Source organism: Myxocyprinus asiaticus, chromosome 46, assembly GCF_019703515.2.
Source record: "Myxocyprinus asiaticus isolate MX2 ecotype Aquarium Trade chromosome 46, UBuf_Myxa_2, whole genome shotgun sequence".
Taxonomy (NCBI): domain Eukaryota; kingdom Metazoa; phylum Chordata; class Actinopteri; order Cypriniformes; family Catostomidae; genus Myxocyprinus; species Myxocyprinus asiaticus.
Genome location: NC_059389.1, coordinates 2,827,501 through 2,854,471, shown reverse-complemented (window position 1 = coordinate 2,854,471; position 26,971 = coordinate 2,827,501). Strand labels below are relative to the sequence as shown.

General features: G+C 38.9%; 2 protein-coding genes across 2 annotated transcripts in view; one reads left to right on the top strand and one right to left on the bottom strand.

The window, feature by feature from the left end:
• Nucleotides 1–7,240, top strand: part of kcnq1.2 (potassium voltage-gated channel, KQT-like subfamily, member 1.2) — a 180,299-nt gene extending 173,059 nt beyond the window's left edge. Inside the window, exon 19 of the mRNA XM_051689309.1 lies at nucleotides 3,468–7,240. Coding sequence (XP_051545269.1) covers nucleotides 3,468–3,620 — 153 coding nt within the window. The 3' untranslated portion in view covers nucleotides 3,621–7,240. The remainder of the gene's footprint in view (nucleotides 1–3,467) is intronic.
• A 17,503-nt stretch (nucleotides 7,241–24,743) lies between these two features.
• Nucleotides 24,744–26,971, bottom strand: part of LOC127436078 (cyclin-dependent kinase inhibitor 1B-like) — a 4,465-nt gene continuing 2,237 nt past the window's right edge. The window contains exon 3 of the mRNA XM_051690011.1: nucleotides 24,744–25,990. Within this exon, the coding sequence (XP_051545971.1) occupies nucleotides 25,983–25,990 (8 nt within the window). The 3' untranslated portion in view covers nucleotides 24,744–25,982. The remainder of the gene's footprint in view (nucleotides 25,991–26,971) is intronic.

Below are 26,971 nucleotides of genomic sequence, written 5' to 3'. Positions count from 1 at the left end.
CGGTCCAAGGGCTGAAAAGACGGTGACAGACCGACGTAATGGCCACGCGGTGTGTCCCGTGGCGCCATGCCCGTCTCGGGACTCGAGTCTGGAGCCAGTGCTGAAGCGGCCTCATATGCATCAACCCGAGCGGGGTGGCCACCGCCGAGGATGCCATATGCCCCAGGAGCCTCTGAAAATGTTTCAGTGGAACCGCTGTTTTCTGTTTGAACGCCTTCAAACAGGCCAGCACCAACTGGGCACGCTCGTTCGTAAGGTGCGCCGTCAAGGAGACTGAGTCCAACTCCAAACCGATAAAGAGATGCTCTGAACCGGGAGGAGCTTGCTCTTTTCCCAGCTGACCCGAAGCCCTAGTCGGCTGAGGTGTGAGAGCACCAGGTCCCTGTGTGTGCATAACCTGTCTCGAGAGTGAGCTAGGATTAGCCAGTCGTCGAGATAGTTGAGAATGCGAATGCCCACCTCCCTTAACGGGGCAAGGGCAGCCTCTGCGATCTTCGTAAAGATGCGAGGAGACAGGGACAGGCCGAAAGGGAGGACTTGTACTGATACGCCTGACCCTCGAACGCGAACTGCAGGAAGGGTCTGTGTCGAGGAAGGATCGAGACGTGAAAGTACGCATCCTTCGGGTTTACCGCCGCGAACCAATCTTGATGCCGGATGCTCGCTAGAATGCGTCTTTGCGTCAGCATCTTGAACGGGAGTCTGTGTAAGGCCCGGTTCAGTACTCGCAGGTCCAAGATTGGCCGCAACCCACCGCCTTTTTTCGGTACAATGAAGTAGGGGCTGTAAAACCCCTTCTTCATCTCGGCTGGAGGGACAGGTTCTATCGCGTCCTTCCGTAGGAGGGTAGCGATCTCCGCGCAAGGTAGCAGCGTTTCCGTCTTTCACCAAGGTGAAGTGGACACCGCTGGACCTGGGCGGACGTCCAGCGAAGTGAATCGTGCAGCCGAGTGAGACGGTCCGGACCAGCCCTCGTGACGGACTGGAAAGCGCAAGCCATGCGTCCGAGTTCCGCACAAGGGGGACCAAAGGGACAACGTCATCGTATGTACCGGCGGGTGGGGCCTCGCGGCGGGGCGGAGCTTGAGGTGCCACACCACATCGTGGCCGTGCTGAGTCCGAGGACATCGAAGCACTTACCTGGCTCCTTGTGACCACCCCCGGAACAGCCTGGGACGGGGGAGGAAGAGGTCTGTCCTCATGACCCGTGGAGACTGTCACATCGGGGGTGGATTTGTGCCACAGCTGGGCGCTCAGGGCGGGAGACCGCCGCTGGAGCGCCAACCTGCCAAATGGAGTGGTGGACGGTGGTCGTGATGCCAGCCGTACACACCGAATATGTGACCCAGGGAACAAGGAAACCACCCTTGCGGAGCTCTTGAGTACTGCAGCCACTTGGGCATGCAGCGCAATTAAATGCAAAAGGTAACAAAAAGAAGATCTGCTTACCAGCTCCAGAGCAGCGGGTTTCGTTGTCCCTGGGTCGCCCGTCTCAGGGGCGCTTCGAAGACCTCCGTGGGTTCTTCGGTGCCGGCTGTGAGACGGGTGGCGTCGGCTTCCTGCGGTGGGCTCCACGCCGGGGCCGGGCCGGAGGGGCGGGCTGCGGCGGAGCCAGTGCAGTCACCGCAGGGGGACGCCCTCGGCGATGAGTAGATGGGGTGCGGGATCTTGAGCCACGCCGGGGCAGGACAAGCTGGCTAGCATCCATCTACTGCTCTACCATCGAGAACTGCTGGGCAAAGTCCTCAACGGTGTCGCCGAATAGGCCAGCCTGGGAGATGGGGCAGCAAGGAATCGTGTCCTGTCGGCCTCACCCATCTCGACCAGGTTGAGCCAAAGGTGGCGCTCCTGGACCACTAGTGTGGCCATCGTCCGCCCGAGAGACCGCGCCGTGACCTCCGTCGCTCGGAGAGCGAGGTCGGTCGCCGAGCGCAGTTCCTGCATCAATCCCGGGGCGGAACTACCCTCGTGCAGTTCCTTTAGCGCCTTGGCGGACTTGCAGGAGAGCCATGGCGTGCAGGGCGGAGGTGGCTTGTCCAGCAGCGCCGTAGGCTTTGACCGTCAGAGACGACGTAAACCTACAGGCCTTGGACGGGGGCTTTGGGCACCCGCGCCAGGTGGCGGCGCTCTGCGGGCATAGATGCACCGCGAGCGCCTTTATCCACCGGGGGATTGCCGAATAACCCTTGGCCGCCCCACCATCGAGGGTAGTGAGAGCGGGGAAGCTGAAAAGATCGGGACCGGGCAGTAAAAGGTGCCTCCAGCGACCTTGTCAGCTCTTCATGCACTTCCGGGAAGAAAGGAACGGGGCGGGGCGTGGCTTTGAGCGGCGCCGCGAGCCCAGGAACCAATCACAGAGCCGCGAGGGTTCAGGGAAGAGCGGTGAAATCCACTCTAACCGACGCTCGCGGCTGTCCGGGAAAGCATGTCGTCATCTCCGCGTCAGCCTGTGACTGGGCGATCGACCCCGAAGGGAGGAGCCCAGCTGAGGCTTCCGACTGGACGAGCCTGCTCTCCGATGCTGCGCTCGAGAGCTCATCACTTTCGCGGGCTCCGAATAAGAGGTCGAACTCGCCATGAGACGAGCCGGCGGACTCACCCGGAAGCCTGATCGGGGCAGACGAGCGTGCTGGGGAATGGGAGGTCCGCGGGGGGATACCCGGCAGAGGCGGTCCCATTGGGGTCCCCAAATCACCCCCAGTGCTAGCCGCGCTGGTCTCAAACCTATGGGTAAAAGGACCGAGGCGGGAGCCTCTGGGGTGTCTCGCTTCCTTACGAAGGCGAGCCGTGACCGCAACGTTGCCATGGACACATTCTCGTAATGAGAATGTGACCATCCACGAACGCTGTCTCCGCGTGAGCAGTGCCCAGACACGAAAGACAGTGATCGTGACCGTTAGAAGTTGAGAGATAACGAGCACAACCAGGAATAACACACAATCGGAAAAGCATCTTTAAAAAGACGCGTCTTTAAAAAGACGTCCCGTGTGTGCGCTCTTTTAGAGAAATATATACTCTTTTAGAGGGGAAAAATGCTCTTTCAGAAAATATACTCTCTAGTTTTTCTGCCGAAGCACCCAGGGGCATTCTCTGCAGTGCACCAGTGCAGAGGAGGGAGAAGCCGCTGAAATGCACCGTCAGATCCAGCAGGTGAATGAACAGTAGTATTCAGCTCAATGAACATGACCGTTCGGCTCCGAAGAGAAAATCTGAATGAGTGGTTGCATACCAGCTCCTTTTATACCCGTATGTTCGGGGGAGTGGCATGCAAATACCACTCGCCAATTTTCATTGGCCTTTTATCAAAGACCAGAGGTGTCTCGGGCTCCCAAGAGTGACCCCTAGTGTCACTACATCGACACCAACGTCGAGTGAGTGACAGATAGGGAACCCAGTTGCATCATCATCAACCAGCTCCTGTGAAGTTCTTGTTAGCTGAATGTTCTCTGTTGTGTTTCTCTTTGTAGGTGCTTCAGATGGACGTCAAGCTGGAGAACGTTCTGAAGATCCTGGTGGAGCATTTCCAGTCCAAACCAGAACTCCTGCAGAAACCCAACCAGTACAGCTCTCGGATCACCGTCATGAAACGGCTGGGTGTAAGCATGGACGGGAGCCAATGAGAGCCATTATAGACACTCACAAACTCACATATGAGGAGAAACATGGTCCAAGATGAAAAACATTGGTTTTCACCTTTCTATCTTGGGTTTTACACTTCAATGTAAAATCATTCTGAACATGAAGGTTCCTTTTTTCGACATAAAGACGGATGTGTCTGGATGTCCATTCTCATATCCTACTAGAACAATGTCCTCTTTATTTGATTTGTTTTCTGGTCAATGCTTTGGTGTTACACCAATGGACTAAAACAGCATAAAGGTCAAAATCATAAATCAACTTCTGTGAGACCAGGTTGTGAGAAGCAGAAGTGCTCAAGGGTTTTTTTTTTCTGTTAAGGCTCGACATAAAGACCGCTTGGATGACATTTCACTTGCTCTCCGTATGTCCATGCCTGTTGCCTACTCAAAAATGTCCAAGCGAAAATCTTAAACTCTTCTAGAACAGTGTAGATTTTACTTGCATGGGCTTTGTAAGACCCATTTTGGTCAAACAAGGACAATTCACGAAAACAAAACAGAAGTTGAAATTATAAATCACATTTTCCAGCTACAACAGCAGGACAACGAATGCCGGCTGTTGATGTATAGCTGTGGTAGGGCTTATCAAAACAGCAAAACACCCACGATAGATTCTAACGATATTAATAGTGCACTGAGAAAGGAGGATATTCAGGGCTGTTGGCATTGTGAAGAGTGCCAAGATTTTCAACAGTGCATCTGTCACAATTCCAACAACGCTACAAGACTTTGCCCTCATCCGCCTTTAATCCCGCAAAGGATCATTTTAGATGCATTTGTTTTTAGCAAATCCCTGATTATTTTACTTATCCAATTTAAATAAATGTTGAAAGTCGAGGCAGGTTGACGGGAAAAACCAGTGAAAAATTAATGGAACAAAAAGCAATTCAGTCGAAGTCTTCCACCATTTTTTTCCATTACCCTCAAAAGCCTTATGAGGAAGCAACTGAGAATTTTCTCTAAACATGTTCGTCAGTTGCACAGAATTAATGTTTTTCATTTACTGTTTTATAAAGCAATAAGCCATGAGAGGCTGGATGTTTTTAGACCTAAAAACCCTTTAACCCTTGTTGTGGTCACACATTTTATGTTCCCGGTCAAAAATGACCGGCCCACTAAGATTGTTTATAAATCTCTCATATTGCATATATTATCATATATTATATTTATCAAATCCTTTTTTAGGAATTGTGACAGGTTTTGTACTCCTTTTTTTGAACATATTTTATATACATATATGTTTTATTGATAGAACTGTGCTTCCTGCGGAAAACAAACAAAATAAATGTAATAATTACATAATAAATTAATAACCACTTGCTTGAAGTGAACAAAATAGGTGTCAATTTAAAGCTTAGAATCTGGACTTGAATATACATATAGCTTGATCCTACCAATTCTTAAATAATGCTTTTTAATTGGCTGACAAATAAGAACTGTTTCCTTCTCATCATTTACAATAATTATATTAAGATTTGGTAAAACCATAAAAAAAAGATGAGATAGCCATGTGTTATATATTGTTGGAAATGTCTCAATCAGTAAAATGCAATGAGCAAATTTGTTTCACTCAGAGGTCAAACTGCAGTGAGTTTTCTGCACAGACACATATAAATATAATAAACAAGAGTGTCTTTTTGTCACATTTTTCCTTATTACATCCTGAAACATACATATAACATAGACAATGACATATCATAACTTACAACAGACTATCCCGATTCAAACGAGCCCAAACACAACATAATATGATGAGTAGATCTTGAAATATTCCTCAAAGAATGTACATGGAAAGACGATGCACAAAAGGGCCCTCAACACACATTGTGTGTTTGTGTGTGTGTGTGTGTGTGTGTGTGTGTGTATGTGTGAGCACATGTCCGAGGACTTTGTGTGTTTAAACACACACCCACATACTGTATATGCTCATCTAAAGGATTGTGATGCTTCTGAACACCTAATATTTCTGTATTTTGTAGTCTAATCCATTCATTTCCAATGGCCGGTCATTTTTGACCGGGAACACAACAAGTGTAACAAAGTGAAATAACACCACAATAATTTAAAGGAAATTGTCCAGTTTTTGTGTGTGTTTCAGATAACATATGTGAACATAGTCAAGGGATTTTATTCCAATTGGATTAAGTATGAAAATAAAATAAAAAAAAAACGTCAGGAAAAAAATGTCGACCGGAACACAACAAAAGGGTTAACTGTGGTAAAATTACTGTAACACATGGCTTCAAGTGGTTTATTGCTTTAATAAAATGGCATCAAACAGCAATATGATTAAAGAAACCAATGTTCATTAGATAGTAACATTTATTAACATTAATAATCTGAATTAACAATTCTTCCATTAAGTAATATAATTAGACTGAGGCCACATCCACACTAACTCCTTTTCATTTGAAAACTCTGTTTTCAATTTCTGACTGTAAACGTTTCCCAAAATATGCAGTAATGCAAAATGCCAGTTTTTCAGTGGAGGAAAACGCTGTTCTAGTGTGAATGAGAGGCATAAATGTTGCAAAATCTATGTTTTAGTGTGGGCGTGGCCTAACTGTAGGCTGTTTACGGTTGCCAAGAATATATGTAATAATATAGAATGTGCGGTCACAGTTGTGCGTTTATCAGCATTTTACAACGCTGCTCATACATTCAGAATTTATAGCTGGAACTATCTGTTTTATAAAGTAAATTATACGTTTTACTTTAATTATACGGCACAACAGAAGCTGAGAACCTGAAAAACTGTTAAATAGTTTTACTTTTTCATTTTCCTCCTCTGTGAACTTCAAAGATGTTCGAAGTCTGGGTTGTGTACGTTTACGGGGGACTCAAAGAAAAGCAGTGTTTTCAAAAAATGAATTATATTCCTATTGCTGACATGACTCTGTACAGTTTTACAAAAAAAGAAAATGTAAATATTGCCTTATATTTATTTCAATGTGGTGCAGAATGGTTTGCGTTCAAATTCTGATGGAATGACAACTGTGATCTGTTGTAATCATTTGCTCTGGAAAACTGGTGTAAATAAAATATGCATTTAATTACGTATCATGTTGCATTTTGGCTGCGTGAATGCAAGCATACCTGCCACACTTTGTGTAGTCGAAGAATGAGTCACACCGATCATGTGTTAATGATTAAAGTTCTGGAACCTCAAACATTGTTAAACAGGCCAGAGAAATTAAAAATGACTGGAAATTTTTCCATTGACATATTCCTGTTTACCAAACCACTATTTTGTGTGCCTATTTTTACAAAAGGGTTCAAGGACTTGAATTTCTACTAAATTATATTGGCATTCAAAGGCCAAAACATACGACAGATGTCCCAAAACCAACAGGTTCCCAAGAGAGAGAACTGGAAGTGAAGTTTTGGCCCGTGCTTTTAGGTATTTTCACACTTGGTTCATTCCAGAAGTTCACATTCATTCTGGCTCTTATGTGAACGCTCTAAATGGGCCCATTAAAGAGAAATCGCAGAAATTACACACTTCGGCTTTAAACTCCTGAGACCCGAGCGTAACTGCTGTGTGCATTTTCCATCCCCATTTTTTGATTTGTAACTAGTAGCCCCTAATAAACATAAAAAAATAGTTCTACAAATTAATGTCCACATATGTGGACAGCGGGACTAAGTTGTGAAATTTTAAATAATACCAAGCTATAGAAAGTCATATTGTTTATTATATTTCCAGGAGTGTTGATTATTCATGAGACGTTACAGACATTACATCAGAAATTAGCATAATTAATTCTGATTCAAAGTAATGTCCAGCATCATCCAATCACTGTCAACCATGTTAAAATAAAATGATACATTATAAATTCTGAATCTATGTACTGATTATCATTGTCTCATGTCTGTCAAACATGTTGAGTGATCCAAACATCATCTGCAGCCTGAAACTGAACTTTTGATCAGATTTTAGGAGTGAATGCACTTAACTGCATAGAGAGTTATAGGATGCTCCCTTGCTCCCTATTTAGTGAATGACTTAACCTCCAGTGTGCTGTCTGTCTGCACTGGTCTCAGAACAGTTTGAAATGCACCTTATTTTCATCCTAACTCCATATAAAGCCTCTGAAAGCAATATTTTCCGGCTTTTAGATGCATCCATTAATCCTCAGTGTGATAATGTACAGTGAATATTTTAAGTAAAATGAGCCTACAGTCCACGTACATGGTCATTGTGTTTAACAGCGTGCCGTTTCGTGATAAATCACTCAAATTTTAAAAATGACATGTTTTATGAAACAAGAGACTCTAATCTTTTGACTCAAACAGGTTTCAATGTAAAAACGTAATTAGGCTTCTTACCAGATGTAGTTTTGTTGGCGTTTCTCCCAAACTTAAACTCCGCTGTGATCAGCGCCATGTTGTTTTGCCACAAGACTCCGTGCATCGAACGTTTAACCCTTTACTGACAGCACAGAGTCTCCTGAACTGAGATCAGTGGGTTTAAATTAAATTAAATTATGCGTTCTGTATAGCAAAGCCAAAATACAATGTCGCACGAGGTTAAAAGTTACTTAATCGGTTTGACTGATATTTAACTTTTTCTATTATATCATAGAAAGCATATGCATGTCTTTTTTTTTTTGTTTCAATTCAAATATGGCGCCTATTGCACAGGTTAGATGTCAGTGACATCAAACTTCATTAGTTCTCATGTGTCTCACGTGTCCCGCTTGTCCCGTTTGTTGAGCCGAAATACTAAAACGTTTCTATGAAAAGAAAGTATCTTTTTAGAAAGTAGTGTAAAATTAAAGTAATTAGTAGTGTGATTACTTTTTCAATAGAGTGATCAGTAATGTTTTATGATTACAATTTTACTGAAGTAATTAGTAATTTGTAGTGGATTACTTTTTTCGAATAACTTACCCAACACTGTTGATGTTATACCTTATGCAGCACATCAACTAGCGCCATATTTGGTTTTGGTGAGTAGTGATTTAAATTTCAGTCTGTTCCTCGCACAAAGCTATCATATGACTTCAGAAGGCTTGGAATATAGTGCACAAGTCATGTGTTGCTTTTATGGTGTTTTTTGTCCTTTTTAGAGCTTGACAGATGTGGTCACCATGAACTATCATTATATGAATTTGAATATTCTAAAATGTTCCTGTAAAATATAACAGCATGCGTGTTTAGAACGACATGAGGGTGAGAAAACAACAGAGACTCAATTCTGAAAACACCCTGAATGTCTGAAGCTTCACATGTTTGCTATTGTTCTGTCTTTGTCTTGTCTGCACTGTTTTAGCTCACCGACAGAGACCTTGAGAGAGAAGTGGATTCGCGTCTGCAGACCCAGCTGTGTACAAGAGAGACACTGTCTGCCTTTCATGTAGAGACTTTACAGAGGGTCTCTGTGCTTTCAAAAGGCTGTTTGATGTCAAAGCGCTTCATCATTCTCTATCCTTGGAGATCAGCCTCTTGGAAAAGCATCAGGGATGTAAACTCACATCTGTGACAGCGTGGTTCACTGCTTCTGTAACGTATGAGGGCAATCATGAAGCATCTCTGAGACTCAGGTGCTGAGTGATTCTTTTGAACAGTTTCTCACTCTCTGTTCAACTTGCTTTAAATCTTTCAAGGCTAAAACATAGAACATATTTATTTGTCCTTCCCTTTCTAGTCATTTATTCATATTTAACTTGGAATAATATACTGTAATAGGGATAAATGATTTCCTTTAAGGATTTATGAATGACACGAAATATATTTCCAAATACTTAAAATATCTCTCTCTCTTTTTGGTCAGCTATAGTCTTGGTGCATTTTACATTTACATTGTTGTTTTTGAAGCCTAGCCAACATGATTATTTTATATTATATTATATTATATTTAGGGTTGTTAATCGATTACAACTTTTACATGAATTAATTACATGGTGTTTGTGTGTAGTTGAAAATGTGTTTCTTCATTCTATCACCATCTCCACTGAAATAAAGCAAGCCTCTCCTCCTCTGTGTCACTGCGTATGAACCCGCAATGACCAAGACCATTTGTCATTAAGTGAACTTTAAATTAAAGTGAAACCGGAGCGCTTTGCGTTCACTATCAAAATCCTCACTTATATTTTCACAGCATTTTGGCACGAATCTCTGCAGACGGCACCGCAGCACTTCAAAAGTGGTTAATCTGCATTTGGTGTGGCTCAGAGTTCATGTGGACTGTTCACATAATGCAATAACACTGGAAAATGAAACATTCAATGAAATGTGATTGAAAGAAATTGCATAAAAAAACCTGGTAATCTTAAACCCCAACCTCAACCCCATTCAGCCGAATTACTAATAAGTGCCATCCCCCAAGAGACATTTTTGCATCAGCTGAAGGGTGAATACATTTTCCTCATGAGTTCTGGTCCTGAGGAAACCAGGAAGTTATCACGTTAACATAAACAGTGGTGAGCATGAGTCAGGGTTGTGTTTTCTCTCTAAAATTGAATTTCTACTTCACTGATGGTTAGGTTTAGGGTTGTGGTTTGGGTTAGGGGTAGAGTTAATAAAAAGTATATTCCTGTTGACTATAGTGCATGATTTACAACTAAAAATAAAACTCGCTTTTAGCGCCACCCTGTTGAAAGTGGAACTCACATGTTCCCATACGTTCAACAACACTTCCAGCTTCGGCCACTGGGGGCAGTGATTAAATTTTCGATAAGCGCATACCGATTTCAGCAGTAGAACTGTTGACCTACTGTTGCCGAATTCACAGTGCGATCTGTCTGGAAATTTCTGGTAACTAAACTGCTATACTCTGCTGGGGGGAAGGAAAAAAAAACAGTTTTGATGGTTTTGGGGGGTTTTGGTCACCTTTCAGCTAGTCAAGCTGGGAGACCAACTTAACACCAGTTTGGCCAGGCTGGGAAACCACCTACCTTAGGCTGCTTTAAGCTGAAAAAGGCTGGTTTGTTGGTCTAGCTGGACCCTCAAGTGCCCAAACCCTCTTAAACTAGGAAAGAGACCAGCCTGACCACGAAACCAGCTTAGGCTGGTTGAAGCTGTGTTTCTTTTTTCAGTAGGGTAATGTCATTTGCTAGTTAGATACCCTGCTAAAAAGACCAGCATGGATGGTCACCAGCATATGTTGTAATTTGAAGGCTGGTCCTCATTATGGTATGCTGGTGTTTCTTTACTAGCTAAAACAGCAAAGCTTCCTTGGTCAATCAGCTTCACCAGAAATGCCATTCTGGTCAACCAAATTCAAACCAGCATAAAACAAACTAGCCATTCATGCTGGTGAGCTGATCTTTTCTGCTGGTTATAACTAATTTGGCATTTTGTAAAAGGTCTGATTTGAGTGCTTTCAAAATATTTGAAACTTCACCAGCTTCTTTCATGTGCCATGTCAGGTTTTCCAACTCTAGTAAGGCCAGCACTGATTGTTAAAACAGAAGGGCACTATCCATAATTTCTTGACTCTAAATGGTAGTGTGCCACTTGCCAAAAACTGCCCGAAAACTGCCGTCCCAGCAAAGTGTTTTACCATATTGTGGCCAACAGTGCTTCTCAATCAGTAGTTGCCATTTTATATCCGACCATGTACTCTATAACGGGGCCTGTTTGACCGGTGACAAGCCCAAGCAGTGTGTACCATTACTCGGGGGCCACCTGTGGCCTCAGGGCCCCGTAGAGGACCATTGGTGTCCTATGAAAGCAGATATTGGAATGAACAGGTGTGAGGGTGGGGGAGGTGGGCAGCTGCACCTCTTGTGTGCTAGAAATAGTGGCGAACAGCAAACAGTGGACTGGCGGCTGTTGTTGTTTCACAGAGGGGTGGCAGTCACCAATCAACTAGTCGCAGATGCCTTGCACTGTCTGGGGAGTGTTGGGAGAGATCCAGGTTTGGTGACTTGGGGGGACGTCCGGGATTCTCAAAAGAGTCCATGTTTTTCATTGGCTTTGAGGTTGCGGCTTGATTTGTGACCATGCACGGTAAAAACATAAAGTTACTTAAGGGATCTTTTGGGGTTCTTCAGCTGCCACACCAGCAGGACCCTCCGGAGGTCCTCCAGGCACTCTTTCGGTTTTCATAGAAACCTACTTTTAGGTCTTGCAAGAACTCTAAAGAACTCTAAAGACTTCCTTCAGTAACCCCACCATAAGAGAACAGCTTTGAAGCTCTTGAAATATATAATGTAGTTCCTTGAGTACATAAATAGGATATGTTGGGCTTTTTTTAAAGGGTGTCTGGGGGATCTCCAGAGGGTTCCGCTGGTGTGCCACTTGAGGAACCCCAAATGGTGCCTTGAGTATCATTTAATTTTTATAGTGTGTACCAACCCTGGGTGGTCAGGGAATTAAATGGATAGTATATACTGGTTGTTTTTTTCTGTGGAACACAAAATAAGATATCTAGAAATACACTGAATGGTAAGTAGTGGCTTAAGTTCTGAAAAGTATCATAAAAGTAGTCCATAGGACTTCTAAAGCCATATGATAACTTTGCGTGAGGAACAGACCCAGAATTTAAAGCTTTTAGTGTTTTGAAAATGTTTTCAATTGGGTTTTGCCAAACACTCCTCCTGTCTGCCATTGGTTAAGCCAATGATTTCAAAGTGCAACAGAGTCTTCTTTGTGACAACAAAATGGGTTAACATATATATTGTGCATTTGTAAGAATGGCCTTAAATATCATAGGTGCAACCACTAGACAAATTCACTTCCAAGAGAAAAACTACTGTTTCCCATCTGCAAAGCATGATGCCCATCTCAATGCCACCCTCTTGTACCAGCTGTGGGGATGGTGAAATAAAGCATATGATGTTGTTTTTGAGCAAACGTCTGGGCTTAAGATCGTGTGGTGAACTGGGTCACATTGCTGTGGACTTTTCGCCCAGACGTAAGGAGGATTCCAGGCCCTGGAAAGACTTCAGTGGTGCCGGCTGGTTTGGCCATCCAGAGCAGAATATGAGAAATGAGTGTAGACAGCTGCTACCAACAGCACCAACACACGAGTCCACGCCACGTCAGGGCCGACTGGCCATACACACTCACAAAAACACACAGATGCACACTTGCATGTTTGTTGTGGAGCCCAGGCAGACAGAAAGTTCACACAAACCAGGATGTGTGTGCATGCATCTCAGCTGCTGCCATTTGGGCCCTTTAAATCGCTATCAGATGGCCGGTCATCTTCAAACTAGCAGTGGTTTTCAACTGGTTTGAAAAGTTGCATGCAGTTGCATGCTCTAGATGGACGTTTTTGACGGTTGCGCTGTGTCTTATTTTTTTAGACGTCATGTTAATCTAAAAGAACTTCAACTTTTAAAATCACATGTTCTTCTCTAAGTAAACAATTTAGGTAATAGGGGTTTAGCTGCCAAAAAACTTAGGGAACTCTTGCTTTAGCGGATCAGGAACTTAAATAACACAGACAATGCAAATAAACAACACTAGCGGTTGCAATGTACAGTTGTGGCCAAAAATATTGGCACTCTTGGTAAATATGAGCAAAGAAGGCTGTGAAAAATATGTCTTTATTGTTTATCCTTTTGATGTTTCATTCAAAATATTCACAAAAATGTATGCTCTAATGGATATCAAACAATTGTAAACACAACACATTTTATAATTTTTATCAAAAAACTAATATTTTTGTCTAATATATGTGACACAATTATTGGCACCCTAGTATTCAATGATGGATAAATTAGGTGTATGCTTGGCTAAATAGATGAGTCTTTAGCCTAAACTTAAACTGAGTGAGTGTGCCTGCATCCCAAACAGTGTTAGGGAGACTATTCCATAGTTTAGGAGCCAAATAGGAAAAGGATCTACCTCCTTTTGTGGATTTTGAAATTCTAGGAACTATTAACAAGCCTGAATTTTGTGATCGTAATGAACGTGATGGAATATAGTGTATCAGAGGTGACCATTCAAAGCTTTGTACTTAGTTAACACAATTTTAAAATGAATACGAAATTTGACAGGTAGCCAATGTAACGACGATAAAATGAGGCTAATATGATCATATTTCTTGGTTCTAGTCAGCACTCTGCATTTTGAACCAGTTGAAGTTTATTTATTGATCTTGCTGGACATCAAGTTGGGTATCGTCAGCATAACAATGGAAACTTATTCCATGATTCCTGATAATATCTCCCAGGGGAAGCACATATAAGGAGAAAAGCAGGGGCCCTAAAACTGATCCCTGTGGCACTCCGTACTTTTGTTTGATTTGACAGTTCCTCGTTTACACATACAAAGTGGTAGCGGTCTGATAAATAGGACCTAAACCATGCTAATGCAAGTCCACAAATGCCAACATAATTCTCAAGCCTATTCAAGAGAATGTCGTGATCTATGGTTCTGAAGGCAGCACTGAGATCTAAAAGCACTAGAAGAGAAATGTAGCCACGATCAGATGATAGGAGCAAGTAATTTGTAACTCTGATAGGTGCAGTCTCTGTACTATGATGGGGCCTAAATCCTGACTGAAATTGCTCATATATACTATTTCTCTGTAGAAATGAACCTAGTTGGGAGGACACTACCTTTTCTAGTATTTTCAACATAAATGGGAGATTTGAAATTGATCTATAATTAGTCAAATCTCCAAGCTCAAGCTGTGGCTTCTTGATAAGCAGTTTGATAACTGCTATTTTAAAGTTTCTTGGGACATGTCCTAATGATAGCGAGGAGTTAATAATATTAAGAAGAGATTCTGAGATTACATGGAATACCTTAGTTGGTATTGAATCTAACATATATGTTGTGGCTTTTGATGTTTTGATAAGATTTGTTAGCTCTTCATGACCTATGGCAGTGAAGGATTGAAGTTGCTTGTGAGGAAAATTATGAGCAGGGTTGGGGAGTAAGGATATACATGTAACGGGATTACGTATTTAAAATACAAAATATAAGTAACTGTATTCCACTACAGTATTTAGAATAAAGTTACATTCAAAAAGTATTTTGATTACTGAAGAGATTACTTTGCATTTTATTGTCATTTGTTTCATTTAATATTTAGTCCTTTCAGATGGAAAACATTTATACATATAAATGATGCGATCCAAAGTGCATTTAAACAGCGGTGAAACACTTTCTTATGTTGTGTTGCATTCATACAATGCTCTCTTGAGAGCATGAGTGTGATCATTGTACCACGGTGTGGGGCTTTTTTCTTTAATCGAAGGGGGTTGACACTATCAAGAGTGCTAGAGAAGACTGTATTTATATTTTCTGTTATTACATCAAGTTCTTCTAGACTTTGTGGCTTACTAAGTATATGAGATAGATCTGGAAGATTATTAGTGAAGCTATCTTTAGTGGTCGAAAGAATAGTTCTACCTGAATGATAGCGTGGTGTAGATTGAGTAACATTAGCTGATCGCAGCATACAAGAGTCAAGGTAATGATCTGAGATGTCATCGCTCTGCGGCATATGACTCAATTTGATTGGAACTTCTTAAGTATTGCCCTGATGGTGGAAATGGGTATTTTCAATGCTTTAGCTATTTTCTTAAAACCACTTCCCATTTTGTGAAGCTCAACAACCTTTTGCCACACATCATAACTTTATTCTTTGGTCTAACCCATTGTGATGGATGACTTAGGTCATTTGGCTTGTGTGTTACCTCACATTTATACCCCTGTGAAACATGAAGTCATGGCTGAACAATTTCATGTTCATAGTCACCCAGGTGTACTAAAAATGTCAAATATGAATGCGAATATACTTCAGATATATTTTACTCATAAGAATTTCTAGGGGTGCCAATACTTATGGCAAACATAGTTTGGAGAAAAATATTTAATTATGCGATTTTTCCCCCATTTCAATTAGTTTACATCAATTAAAGGTTAGATTTTTGTGATTATTTTGAATGAAAGATCAAAAGGATAAACAATAAAGACATATTTTTCACAGCCTTCTTTGCTCATATTTGCCAAGAGTGCCAATATTACCACTACTATATTCTCCCCATGAATTTCGATCACAGCTAGATATTGCACCAACTGTCTGAACTAAATTCAAGTCATATATTAATATTTTCTTTGGAATGTTCATTGTAAAGTCTTCATTAAAATGTCATCTCGGTGTAATAAGGTTTTGATGGTGAGCATGCAGGTATCTGCAGGTGGTCAGGCCACACGCCCTCACACATAGCTGAGCAGATTAGCGGCTGGATGGATAATGAAGGCTGTTCAGCAGCCGCGGCGTGCCGAGCTCAGACTCTGTGTTTTGGTCTGCATGCTTTAGGAGCGCTAGCTTGGTTGCAGGTGGGCCCATCTAATGAACGCTACAGGAACATCTGTGTGCGCTATCTGTAGGTAGGTAAGCCAGAGAGCCCTGTGGATGTGTGGTTTGACCATTAGTGATAGATCTTGTGTATATATATATATATCAAAGGTCTTACTAGAGAAAAAAGTTATGCTCTAATGAGAATTTTCTTTATAGAATTCATTATAAAATATAATCGCGCCTAGTAACAGATGCATGTAAAGGCAAGAAATAGCAGTTTAGCTTAGCATAAAGCTAAATGTTCACGTGACAATTTACACAAAGTTAACTATTTTTGCTGCTCTAAACTTTAAAACCCCACAGTGCACATCCTTTTCATAGAATGAGGCAGAAAATATATTATTTGTAGATTTCTATCCGATGTTAAAGGCTACATTGGTTAGCCTTTCTTGTAAAAATACTCTAACCGCACAAAAACATTGACAAGGCATGCAATTTGTATTTATTGGATTTATGTTTCATCTGTCAAAGCGTTTCGAACTGTTTTTTGTTAAGCTGTAGAAACATGATGTAGCTCCTCTATTAAGCTCCTCAATGACGTCATATCAAGAGTGTAAAAGCGCTCGTATGAATGTAACACATCATAATAAAGTGTTTCACCGCTGTTCAAAAACTCCTCGGATTGCATCAGTTAAATGGATAAATGTTTTCCAACACAACAGACTAAATATTAAATGAAACAAATGACAATAAAATGCTAATCTCTTCAATAATCAAAATACCTGTTGAATGTAACTGTATTCTGATTAACAATGATTTAAATGGTAACTCCAGTGGAATACAGTTACTGATATTTAGTATTTTAAATATGTAATCCTGTTACATGTATTCTGTTACTCCCCAACCCTGCTTGTATTAAAACCTGGAACATTCTTTTAAAGCTGAAGTGTGTGATTTCCGTGCCACTAGTATCACCAAACGGAATAATGAAACAATAATTTAGGTTAAAACAGGTTTGCTAAATTCTCATTCCGTTTTTCATTGGTCAGAAAACAGACAATCCCGCCCCAAACTTACGCTATTGGTTGTGTCAATAATGCTGTGTTGGGCAATGTTTTGATTGCACCACACTGCCACAGGGTTACACTAATTAGATAAATTCACTTTTTATTAATTAAATTTACTTATTGTTGATTGTACATTTTAAGCTGGGAAAAGTGAGAAAAAAATAAGAAACATCCTCTTTAATAAATTTAATAAATACAGGAACTTGTCTATGGAGGGCCAAATACAATTAAATAAAAGTTAAATAAATAAATAAACAATATCATTATATTATATAAATAAATAATGTAATTAAAATTGCAATTAATTCAGTCATTAAATACATAATGAAAACTTTCAAAACAAAAACAAAACAAAAAACATTAAATAATTATTAAATCACTAAATAATAAATAAAACAATATATGTTCCCTGTATTTAATTTTTGCACTTATTTGTCAATGTTCATTTTGGGGTGGAATTTTTACTTAAGCATGAGCTTCGTGTTTTTTTTTTTTTTTTTTCAAGGTTATGGTTATCGGCACGCCACTCAGCGACAGTGTGTCACCTTTTAAGATTGATTTCTTTGGATTTTCTGATCAGTGAGTAATTAAAAAAATTATGTATTTAATTATTTATTCTAATATTTACATATTTATTTTAATTATTTCATTTTGACTGATTTGGTCTGTGGCATTATGTCAATTCTGCAAACTAGAATATCTGACAAAAATATACATTACTGTATAGCTGCCACATCACTTCGCCTGAATCCTTTTCACAACTGCCTGTCACTGCTGATGGCTGGTTTTGTCATCTTCCTGAGGTCACACATTTGCCGTTTATTGAGAATTCAATCTAATGACGTGCGTTGTGGTCACAAGAGGAAACCAAACAGGGAAACTCAAAGATTTCAATGAACTGCACAAGCCCTTGTTTACAGGAAAGTGTACACGGGCCAGCGGTCTGCACTGCATTAATGCATCAAAACGAGACTTTCTCAGTCAGGAAATCTTCAGCTATGTTTTTCGAGATCTCAGAAGACTTTAAGTGGTGTACAGAAGCTAATAAAATCTTTTGTGGTTATATATTTAAAAGAATACTTCAGCCAAAATTTCTGTCACCCATTTTTCAAAACTCACACAACTTTCTGTCTTATGTGGAGCACAAAATGTTGATTTCTGAAGAATACCCTGGGACTGGGTTTGCAAATCTAAAATGACCATAATAAAAGTAGTCCATATAACTTGTGCACTTTATTTTAAACCTTCTGAAGCCAAAAATAATAGCTTTGTGTGAGGAACAGACCGCAAGTCATTATGTTAGCTTGACAAAGTCAATAATAAAGTGATTCTACAAACTTGGTTTAGAGTTTGTTTTTGTTTTTTTCAAAATCCAAGACCAAAATGTCTAATGCTAACCCCTCCTAGAGCTTTCAAGTGACATCCACCAAACTTGGTACAGACCTTCAGACTGTTCTGGAATAGTTTGCCGTATCTTTTCTAACCGATCGGACTTGCAGTTTTCGCTCAACGGATGATCAAAAAATCTAACAAATCTTAAATCATCAAGCGCCATCCACTCATTGTTTCTTTGAATATCTCGGCCTCTGAGTGGACTAGAAGCTCAATCTAAGAAGCTCAAGCTGAGATCCTCCCCTTTGTGATGATATATACATTTTTATCATAAATAGTTGAAAACATATTTTCTGATGATTTGTTTTGCATTCTTTTCCTTCTGGATGGCATATTTTGTTCTGGACATCTAAGATATAACACTGGATTATTCAGCCAAGCAAGCTCACAGACAAGTAAATAATGGCTCATTTTTAGAGAACTTCCTTCCCTTTAGAGAAGGTAAAAGCAGATATAAAGTTTTTAGCTATTTTGGGCTTACAGCAGCAGTGATTGGATCATAAAAGTGACATTTGTATTTGATGACTTACAGAAATCATATTTCACTTTGTGATTCTTTTGAAAATCTTTCAAACTGTGTTATTAGGGCAAGAAAATAAACTGTACAGTCACATTCATGAGAGTGAGAGCTTTTATTTGATATATGACTTGTCCATTTATGTGCTATGTGAAGGAATTGTATTTTTATATAAATATTTCTACCCCGTCACCTCTAGGGGGCGCTAATTTTCAACGCGAATTTTTTTCAGGCCTTATTTTATTATTTTAAGTTACATAAATGCAGAAGTGATGGTTATCTCTGAAAAGTTCAGATTCTAAGCTTTCAAATGATACCTCATATACCTGACTTATGTATACAGAGACTTTAACGTTTTAAACATAAACTTTTTTTGCGATGTAGCGCCCCCCTATGGACACACCGGCAGTTACACAGAGTTTCAAAAATCACTTTTGTGTAGCACAGTAGCAAGAAAACATGGGGGTTTGGAACGAGAAGAGGGAAGCGTATTACAGGTTATTCAGTCATTTGCACTGCATAAATAAATATTAAATTAGTAATTAAATTTGTTCCATTTGTTTCATTCTTAAATAAAGCATTGGATAGGAGGCTAGCTTAAATATGTATCGATTTGATATTCTGTTTGTTAATTGGTTGGTCTCTAGGGGACTAAAAGACGTTTCTTTTCGTACAAGCTAAATCATATGATGTCAAGCTAATCTAAAATGTGCTGATGAACATCTCCCTTTGTGTTTCATATTCTACAGTCATAAAGTTTGTGGAACGAGTAAATGTTGACAGAATTTTCACTTTTTTGGTGAACTATTCCTTTTGTTTTATTTCATATCTTTACATTAGTGCTTTTCGTTTTGGCTTTCAACTCATTCATAATGACTGACTCACAAACCACTGAAATTAAAAAGAATGAAGAACCACAGACTTTTGTTTTCACTCATCCTCTCCCAGCGGTTTGAATTCTTTCCAAAGAACAATGAGTAGGACATTTATGTTTGGCCCATTAAAGCACATTGAACAGGCTGGAGTGTTTTTATGCTCTTAAAGTGTTGACTTCCTCTGCAGCTGATTATACGAGGTTGGGAGAGTCACCTCTTGATTGCACTCAAACCCTACATGACAAATGTCCATTCTCTATTTTGGTCTGGGTGACTTATAGATGAGCGCACAAGTCCCAAACACAACAGAGCACGAGTATTAACCTCTCAACAGCAAAGTGCACAACACAAAACCACACAATGCAGATGGAGAGAGAGCGAGAGATGAGGTCATGCACCTGCGCCCCGAGTGACCTCAAAGCATTGCAAGTGTCTTCCTGTTGGTATTATGTGTATTTAATCCCTTTCTTTTGTCATTTTAAAATTTGAGTCTAAGGGTCTTCTGTATTCATATATATTTGAGTGGAACCAGTAGCTAGATATGAAACTGAGGATGCAAAGTATAGGCACATTTTTCAAAGTATGTCTGGCCTTTTAATGACCTTAAAGATTTACACATTACACATGACAGACACTTGTATTCGGTACATAAGAGTATTGAACTATAATATTAGTGTGGATAGCATAGTTTGAATTGAGTTAGGAATTTAACATTTCTGACTCCTCTTAATGATTACGGTTCCTCAGCGGTTCCATTATTGATTCTTTTAGTACTTTTGAGCAAGATATATTTGGAAATAAGAAATTGTTATTGGATTTACTGCCCTCTGCAGCCTGCTGCCAAATGACTTCCAGACCTTTATATTAAGATATTTTATTCATTTATTAATTTTATAAAACAACACTAATTACAACTAAACTTATAATGTGTATCATATGAGCAACCACAAAGAAATTATTCTAGAGTACACATAACACAGTAACAGACCCTGGTTTATTTTCAAGTTAGACGAGACAAAATAGATGACTTCGGTTCAGCAAGTTTTTCATTCATTAACAAGAACAGGCTGAGTCATTTGTTTGGGAATCAGGCTGCACTGGTCGCACTGTAGATTCAAAAGAACCAATTCAAAAGAGTCAATTGTTTGGGAATCGAACTACACTGGTCTGATTGTATGTTTCCTGCTGTAGATTCAAAAGAGTCGGTTCATTAGAGTCATTTGTGTGGGAATCGGACTACACTGGTTGGGTTGTATGTTTCACGCTGAAGATTCAAAAGAGTCGGTTCATTAAAGTCATTCGTTTGGGAATCGGACTACACTGGTCAGGTTGTATGTTTCACACTGTAGATTCAAAAGAGTCAGTTCATTAGAGTCATTTGTGTGGGAATCGGACTACACTGGTTGGGTTGTATGTTTCACGCTGAAGATTCAAAAGAGTCGGTTCATTAAAGTCATTCGTTTGGGAATCGGACTACACTGGTCAGGTTGAATGATTCACACTGTAGATTCAAAAGAGTCGGTTCATTAAAGTCATTCGTTTGGGAATCGGACTACACTGGTCAGGTTGAATGTTTCACACTGTAGATTCAAAAGAGTCGGTTCATTAAGTCATTCGTTTGGGAATCGGACTACACTGGTCGGGTTGTATGTTTCACGCTGAAGATTCAAAAGAGTCGGTTCATTAAAGTCATTCGTTTGGGAATCGGACTACACTGGTCAGGTTGAATGTTTCACACTGTAGATTCAAAAGAGTCGGTTCATTAAGTCATTCGTTTGGGAATCGGACTACACTGGTCGGGTTGTATGTTTCACGCTGAAGATTCAAAAGAGTCGGTTCATTAAAGTCATTCGTTTGGGAATCGGACTACACTGGTCAGGTTGAATGTTTCACACTGTAGATTCAAAAGAGACGTTCATAAGAGTCATTCGTTTAGGAATCAGACTACACTGGTCAAGCTGAATGTTTCACACTGATGATTTAGTAGCAGGGCAGAGCTCCTGCTGAGTGGTAACGCAGGAAACACTGTCTGTCAGAGTATTTAAGAACGGTGTTCCGTCCACTTCGGCGGATGAATGCACATTCGAGAACCGGAAGTTGTAAAAATGATTCGGTTCCAGTATTTAAAAAAAAAAAAAAATGGAACAGTTCTCAGTTTCCAACCCCAGTTCAATTTAAGATCTCTGATCATTGATTGCAGACTCCGGTGGCAAATCTGAGCACAATTTGAGTCATTGTTGATTTCTCTTCTAGATCTCTATAAAAGATTACTAGGGTCTTTCTCTTTCAAAATACTATATAAATAAAACTGAGCATATGCAGCGTAAGTCTTCATTTGTTCTCTTTTTAAACTCATTGCTGGCTTGGAGAAACAACTGAGATGGAACTCGACCAAACTGGGCACAGATCTCTCAACCTGTCAGATTATAATTGCATTTCATAAAGGTTAAATCATAACATCAGTAATCTGATGGAAACCCCATAAAATTCCATCTGTCTCTCCAAAATTCCTCTGTTTGTTGCTTGTCCCTGATCTCTCAAGCAGATCAACTGATACCACTTGAGTAAATACTCGTTGTGCTATGGTTGGCACATTTAAACCAGCCATTAAAATACTGGGGTTGCTTTTTTCTAGCCCCTTTTGGTGAGTAGCACAACAATGTCGCGGATGAGCAAGAGTTGAGTGAGAGATGCTGGTCTGATAAAAATCAAGACAAAACCTATTTACGTCTCTTCCATCACGCAGGCAAAATTCATTGAGTAGTTCTTGGAATTGCACAACTACAAAACATCAAACTACATTTCACAAAACAAACACTGAACATGTTTACATGCACGATCTCACAGCAACCATGCTTAATAAGCTGACAACATGTAAGGTCATGTAAACGCATTAATCGGGGTGAGGTCATAAACTGTTTAAGCATTAACCGATCAGGACCAATCACCTCTGCCGCCATACTTACCGGCGTATCCAATGTGCAGTTTCACATAAAGGCAGCCCGTTTTTAGCGAAGTCGGACTAACAGACCTTGGCCACTTCCACACTAATACTTTTTCGTAATACGTCCTTCCGTCCACACTGAGACGGTGCTATTGTCTAGCGAAAACTGAGCTTTTCGAAATTTCGAAACATTTGTAAATGCTGTCTTCACGTTGTAGTCTGGACAGGGGAAACGGAGATATTTGAAAACAAGCGTTTTCAGATGATTCGGTGTGGAAGAGCAACTTTTGGATACGGCAGTGTTGACGGAGAGCGTTTCAAAAAAGAAAACGCCGTTTTTAAATTTATCCGGGTTAATGTGGACATAGCCCTACATAATGCAAGCAATTTTTGATACCACTACAGTGTTTACACTTTTCGGGGGAATCAACAACAATGTTAAAGGCGCTGTAAGCGAAAAATGTTCCTACTCCCTGAAAGATATTAATGAAATAAGTGTTGTGAGATATCTCACTGGTCTCTGTGACAGCTCTAGACTCTAAACAGCAAACAAAAATGTGTCCGCACCAATGACGTTTTCTGCCTGTCAATCATTTTGCGTGTTCTCATTGTATTGTAGTTGCAGCAAATTATTGAGGCTTAATGCCATTTTTATGCCATGTTGTTCATAACAGTTGTCAGTGGAGGGTGCTATTTTGCTGCTTTTGTATTATACAACTGTTTCTGCACAATGTCGGTCTCAATAAAGCTCATTTGGTATCACTGAAGTGCTGGGTTTTGGAAAGGGGGCGTGGCTAATCCAACGGCTCAGTCTCGTGGAAGTAGAGCGGCTAAAATCGCTTACAGCACCTTTAATGGGGACGTAGCCCAACATAATGCAAGCAATTTTTGATAACACAACAGTGTTTACACTTTTCAGGGAATCAACAACAATATATTAAGCTGAGATAGGAAAGTATTTAAATGTTTTAACATTTCGTCTTGGACTTACAGTACACTGACACCTAGTGGCTTGGATGCAGCATCATTTAAAATCAATAGTTTTCAGTTACCGATGCCATTGTAGAAATTCACTATTCACAGTCAGCCATGATTATTTTAATCAATGAGTGAAAGTGTCCAGGACGGTTACTGAGATTAAGCGAGTAGTATTCGCCAGGTCATGTGATCATAACATGGCCGCCCCATGTGTGGACCCTCTCCATGTAGAATAAAACAGCTTTTATAAGGTTACTGATATGACCGGAGTCTTCATTTCAATGTGAGTGCTCATGATTTTATACATTTTAAAACTACTTTTCATTTCTATAGGGGTAAAACTTTTTTAGTGAGGAAAAAATGGATTTTACCTTTAAACATAGAATATATATATATATATATTCTGAGCACATTGCAGTTTTTCCTGTATGTTGTTTGTGGCGCACTGTATTTTATATTAAACAGGGTTATTGAAATTATTAGATGAACATGGAAAATGGTCAGCAATCAACGAGTTCCTTTAGTAGGCCTAAAAAGTACTAAACACCACAAACTCGCTGTATGAAGCGCACCTGTGCCTGCTCACCACACCCACTGTCAGGTTTTATTTGTGTTAGAAGTGTGACTGACTGTTGGCATGTGTGTTGCATTCACATGGCAAATAACATGTGCAGCCGGTCGCCAAATCTGCTCAAGGAAGGTCAGACAGTATGCAAAATTAACTGTATTGCCTTTTACGAACAGGGCACATTTACATGTAAATATTAGTTTAGCACAGCTACAAAAAAAAAATTTAAAAAAAATAAAGGACTTTTCTACTGATTTTAATTACCAAATATTTGATATAGAATGTTTACATGATGATATAAAAATTTAATTTGTCATCATTAAATATTACACCATTATTTTTATATTTTGCAACCCTATTTACCCTCATTTCAGGGATTGGGACAAAAAGACGGGTTTTTTTATTTTTTTATTTAACCCAGGTTGCAGATTTGAGGGACAGGACTCAAACAGAATATATTATCACATAATGTGCAAATAACACAAATATGGGTTATAGTAATTTCTCTTTTAATTGATTGAAGAACATTGTACAACCACACACAACAAAAAAGCACTTATCAAATATTTTAATCAGGCTCAGTTTGCAACCTCTTACAATTTGTTAAAACATTACAAGAAACTCAGGAAAAAAAAATAAAAAATAAAAAAAAAGTACTACCAAATAAGCATTTACAAAAATAATGACTCAAAACCTTGACCAAAAAAAAAAATTTAAAAAAATTATTTCACAAAAGAAAAACTTGACATAAATAAATTAGTTTTAATTTTCTCAGTGTTTTTACAAAGTTATGTACACAGGTACATTTCAAAGTTTACACAAATACACAGGCAGTGTAAATCGTTCAAAATATTAATATTTACTTTCTCTTTAAATACAGATATGCATCAGGTTTCACCACAGAATCTATATGTTGAGTGTTTTTAGATGCATATGGTTGACAGGCGAAACGCCCACTTCTGAAAAGACACACACACACAGACACGCACGCACACACACACACACACACACGCACACATGCAAAATCAAAGGTGATTGAGTCAAAATGAAACAAAAATCAAGACAAAAATCAGTAGAAAATTTCACAAATTACAGATGATCAAAAAATATCTTAAAAGAAAAACCATTTAAGAGCGGGAGAGATGTTTCACCTCCATGGAAGTGCCTGATATGAATACTAATAAATGCTACAAGGTTTGACCTTTGAACTTTTACATCACCTTTTTAAATACCTTTCATAAATTGGGGGGAAGGCTGAGATGTTCGGATTTAACCTACTCTTTTATTCGAGCAAGTAGTTGTTGTACCTCCTCTGTAAGAATTGATATATTTGTCAATTTAGCCAAAATGAAAACAGGCACACTGCCTTAAAAACTGAAAAAAAAAAAAAAAAAAAAAAAAAAAAAAAAAAACAGCATTTCAAAAATAATCTACACGGCACGGTGGCTCTTCAAGTCAAACCAAACTCACACCTTCTCCAAGAAAGAAATATATTTTCTCCAACATAATACTAATTATGTGCTACATATAAAAAAAGGAACAAATATATATTTATATACACAGGTAGTAAGAAAAAAAGAATGAGCAATAAAGGAAATTCAACCTAATTGCACACTGCTACATAGACTGCTTTGAGAGGCAGTTGCTTTTGAGTGCCAGAACTTTAGTGTTTCTTTCAGTGCCCGAACACACTCGTATAGTTGATATGTTTCTATTTTCAGCTTTTCCAAATCGCTTCTCCGTTTTTCTCCCAAAATTCTATTGTTCACCAAGCACTGAGGTCAGACGACATCTACAGCCCTGTCAAAACACAAAAATGTGAAATAGTAAACCACATCTGGCAACACAAACATTTATCACATTATTGTTCAAAAATGTGAATGCTTCAGACACATTTAATATTATGTGACGTAAAGTGCACTTTATCAGCACATTTACTCCCTGGGAATCAAACACATGACCTTGATGTTGCTAGTGCCATTATTTAAAAAAATAATATAAATATGCATTTCAAAATCATACAGCAATATCTGTGCTTCTATTTTATGTATTTAATATTGTTTTCGTGGTGTGGCTAAACAAGCTATAATAACTGCAAAATCTTCATCAAAATATGAAACAAGTGATAACACTACCATTTTTTTTTTAATATTATAAAATATATATATTTATTTTCATTTAAATCAAATAAAAATATATTATATTTAAAACAATATTTTATTTTATATTCTATTATATTTACTTTTTAATATTTACCTTAATTTCTTATTTACTTTTATATTTAAATATTGCAAAAAATATATATTATTTTATATTTAAATAATATTTTTTATATTATTCCATTTTATATTTTATTTACTTTTTAAATGTTTACCTTAATTTCTTATTTACCTTATTTTGTTATTATTTAATATGATTGAAATACAAAAAAAACCCATTATTTTATATTTAAATATTTTTTATATTATTCCATTTTATATTTTATTACTTTTTAAATGTTTACCTTAATTTCTTATTTAACTTATTTTTTGTTATTATTTTATATAATTGAAATACTATAAAAATATATATTATTTTATATTTAAATTTTTATATTATTCCATTTTATATTTTATTTACTTTTTAAATGTTTACCTTAATTTCTTATTTACTTTAGCTTATTTTTTATATTAATTTAATAATATAAAAATATATATTATTTTATATTTAAAACACTATTTTTATATTATTCCATTTTATTTACTTTTTAATGTTTACCTTAATTTCTCATTTACCATATTT